Raw genomic sequence first — 4205 nt, 5'->3', positions numbered from 1 at the left:
ATATTTATGATGGCATACATTGGTAATCTGATGTGCTAGTCCTGTGAGAAACAAAAAGAACTAATTACTAGCAAATTTACAAGCCCTAGTATATCCTTCCAAATTCTGTTTCAATTTACTGTAAAAGAAGTGGAATAATGGATGAAATATTATAAAAACTATTACAGTTTTCTCTCTCAATTCTTGCCAGTTGCATCATTGATCATTAACCTGATCATATTTGTCCTTTTATACAAAGGTAGTGAACACCTGCTTTGGGTTTAAAGGAATTAATCATACAGTGTTCAAGATAAATAAACTTGGCCTTGACTGATCAGGTATTTTATGTACTAGTGTTTCCCAGCAGTCACATTTCAGTTATAACACTACAGTGAATAATCAGAAGCCAATTTGGGGTAAGTACCTTAAAATTAAATAGCTTTTGAATGAAGTACATATGCAATAATACTGATCACGAGTGTTTAACTGAGTAAGGAAATGGTACTTCAATTCACTTTGATACAGATAATATTTAAATTTATCAAATTAACACATCACTTTTATTCTCTTTAAATGATGTCATTGTAAATTTGAAGGCCAAATTCTTATAGGACTATTCATCATGTTGTTTGGTTCCCAAGTACTTCATGCTTTCTAATGAAATATGATTCAAAACCCAATGAGGTAAGTGAATTTTTAAGACAATTTTTTGCTGTCAACTTTGTGTAGAAATTTTCTGGGAGAATTAGATGCTCAAATAATATTAATTTTAGTTATTAAGATTATTATTAATAATAAGAGGATATCCCTCAGATTATATTATAAGGGAAAATTGTATCTTTCATAATATTATTTATTATTATTCTGACACAAACCAAATACATGAAGATGTGCCTAATGAATTGCCACTTGGTGACTTAAAAGTACAAATAACATTTTGACTACTTTTATTTCTACAAATTGATATTTTTAATCAGAAATCTTCTGAGATTTCTAATATATTCAATAATATATTAGAAAATGATACACAGAAATGTATTTTGGACATAAAGCTTCTCTTACTGGCTTTTCCTATTGTTGCACAACAGTTCACAACCTTATGTACTAATTTAATCCTCCAATAAAACACTTGCTTGAAAATATACATCTATTTTTTTTAAAGATTTTATTTATTTATTTGACGGACAGAGATCACAAGTAGGCAGAGAGAGAGGGGGAAGCAGGCTCCCCACTGAGCAGAGAGCCCAATGTGGGGCTCAATCCCAGGACCCTGGGATCATGACCTGAGCCGAAGGCAGAGGCTTTAACACACTGAGCCACTCAGGTGCCCCAACATGTGCTTTTTTAAATTGCATTTTGAGGTCTTTTTCCTTTTCAAGTTGTGTATCTAAGCAAACAGAGCTTAACTACAAATATTAGCTGGCTAATGATTCTATATCTTAGTTTTAGAGAATAGTTGACTATTAGTAATCTTTATATGTAATAGTGACTCTTAACATGACCCATTTATGGGTCATGATGACCCTCGTAATGGTCTATAAAACACTTTAGAAATATAGTTCTTCATTTTTTAAGGCTAACAATACATTGTTCTGGAGGCTTTTATCTTTATCCCCAATGAACATTATTTCCTAGTAACCTATTAAACTAGGAGTTACTAAAGGATACTAAGATGTGTTTTTTGTAAGGTAAAAGTAGTGTCACTAAAATTTATAAGGATTTCAGAGTCAGTATTTCATGAAGTTTGTGGTAATATCATGAAACTCATTCTCAAGATGTAGTCAGATGGCTGAATTTCCTGCATTTTTAGTGGAGAACACTTTAATGAGGTGTCATTAGTATTGTAAATTGTACAAAGTTTTCAATTACACCTTTTTTGTATGTGTTAAGTTTCAAATTATTCTTTGATTTTTTTTTAATTGCTTTCTTCTTTTCTTATTGTTATATCAGTTGTATTTGATGGTAATTGTGTTTCTTTATGGTTTTCCCAAGTTTGTTTTTCCTCACTTTGAAAAAAGTGCACTGTGGATTTTGGGGTATTTTGCTCTCCAGAAGTGAGATTGTGTAAAGTGTGAAAATTCCTACTGCAAAGACTTTGCCAGATTACTCAAACTGATTTAAAATGTGTTAACTTTCTAGTATTATAGGTTTAAAACCACACTAGAGTGTCTTCATTTTTTATTCTATTTCTCTTTTGATCTACAAACAGTTTTAGAGTAGAGTGGACAGAGAATTCCCTTGATAAAGAGTTAGAGTTGATCCCATTTAAAATCCTGGGAAAAATAGGAAAAAGTATCATATAGCTATTTAGAGATAGTATTGCTTATTGATAGTTTCCAGAATTATAACTTCTTTGATTTTAGATGACTGCTTTGTATTTTGATCTAGTTCTTGAAGGAATATAAAAATGCCATTAGCACAGGCCTTATTTCTCCTAAAAGATGATCCTTCATCTGAAAACTGGCATGAGAATCATCTTACAATAGTCTGTTCTAATAGGTAAAAAGTTTTCTGTTGGAACTTACTAAGGTAAATTCTGATTATTTTGAAAACTAATGATGTTTTAATTAATGCACAGAGGTCAAAATGTGTAAGATCTTGTTGTGGAGTCTCCTATTGATTTTTTCTGGAAGTCAAGCCTCAAGACCATTGGCTCAAAGAAATATCGAATTTGCAGTGGACCTTTATCAAGCTATTTCTTTATCTCACGAGAACAACATTATATTTTCCCCTCTTGGAACAACATTGGGTCTTGGGATGGTACAACTGGGAGCAAAAGGAAAAGCACAACAGCAGATAAGACAAACTTTAAAACTTCAGGAAACCTCAGCTGGTGAGATTCTTGCATATGATTATTTATACTGGATAAGATGTGCCCAAATTTATTTTGCCAATTAGAAGTTCAGGGTCCCAGAATTGAAATACATGGAAAATATTCAAAAATGTGAACTTATAATAAAATGGAAAATTTTTAAAAATATTCATTTTAATTGCTTTCTAATGAAAATGTTACTAGAAGAATGTACTATTTTTAATACAGATTTTTTTTATTTTTTATTTTTTATTTATTTTTTATTTTTTATTTCTTTTAATACAGATATTTTTATATAGATATGAAACTGTGAGTATACCAGTATATTTTTTTCTGTCCTGTTTCAGCCAGTTTTAATTGAGACTTATGTTGTGTGTGCATGCGTGTGTCTAGGTATGTATGTATATTTGTTTATTCTTCCACTCTCACTATGTTGTGATGATTTTCTCATATCAGCTTGAGAATATAATTTTTAGTTGTTGCATTTTATTGCCTCTTATGGAAATATTGTTACTTACTTAACCTCTCATTATTAGGTAGTTTCCTATATTTCTCTTATAAAAATGCTGCAGTGAACATCCTCACCCAGAAATCTTTGTGTGGATCTCTCATTATTTTATTAGCTTTTAAAAATTAGTTTTATAACTAAAATTCAACTTTTTCACCTGATTGAGACCAAGAAAAAGCAGTAATGTAGATATACATTTTAAAAGCTTGTTTGGTTAATAGTTTTTAAAGCAAATCTTTTTTATTTTATTATTATTATTTTTAAAGATTTTATTTATTTATTTGACAGAGAGAGAGAGAGAAAGAGAGAGCACAAGCAGGGGGAGCTGCAAGCAGAGGGAGAGGGAGAAGCAGGCTTCCCAGACGAGGTCCTGTATACCAGGACCCTGGTACCATAACCAGAACTGAAAGCAAATGCTTAGCTGACTGAGCCACCCAGGTGCCCTAAATCTTTGAGAGAGATAGAGATCTCACAGATAGGGGGGAAGCAGGCTCCCTGCTGAGCAGAGAAGGCAGAGGCTTAACCCACTGAGCCACTCAGGAGCCCCTAGGAAACGTCTTTTAAAAAGCACTCAGATAACCTATCTGAGGCCTTTTGAGTATGAAGGGTTGTTGTTGCAGAGTCCCCTGAAGGTCTGAGATACTGTATAGAAGCTTTAGCACTGTCATCCTGTTTTAAAAGGGTAGTTGTTGGGGCGCCTGGGTGGCTCAGTGGGTTGCAGCCTCTACCTTCGGCTCGGGTCGTGGTCTCGGTGTCCTGAGATCGGGTCCCGTGTCGGGCTCTCTGCTCAGCAGGTAGGTAGCCCGCTTCCTCCTCTCTCTCTCTCTGCCTGCCTCTCTGCCTACTTGTAAAATAAATAATATATATATATATATATATATATATATATATATATATATATATATA

General features: G+C 33.0%; 1 protein-coding gene across 2 annotated transcripts in view; it reads left to right on the top strand.

Moving 5' to 3' along the window:
• Nucleotides 1-250: 250 nt before the first annotated feature.
• The window catches only part of SERPINI2 (serpin family I member 2), a 35687-nt gene continuing 31732 nt past the window's right edge, over nt 251-4205 (top strand). The window contains exons 1-2 of one of the 2 annotated variants that reach the window (XM_032836046.1): nt 251-395; nt 2558-2812. In XM_032836046.1, the coding sequence (XP_032691937.1) occupies nt 2566-2812 (247 nt within the window). In that variant the 5' untranslated portion in view covers nt 251-395; nt 2558-2565. Of the gene's footprint in view, nt 396-2461; nt 2813-4205 lie in introns of those variants that run through there. The other variant, XM_032836048.1, reaches the window with a different exon arrangement.

Source organism: Lontra canadensis, unplaced genomic scaffold, assembly GCF_010015895.1.
Source record: "Lontra canadensis isolate GAN:19392208 unplaced genomic scaffold, GSC_riverotter_1.0 scaffold90, whole genome shotgun sequence".
In the NCBI taxonomy this organism is placed as follows: domain Eukaryota; kingdom Metazoa; phylum Chordata; class Mammalia; order Carnivora; family Mustelidae; genus Lontra; species Lontra canadensis.
This window is presented reverse-complemented; position numbering and strand designations above follow the sequence as displayed.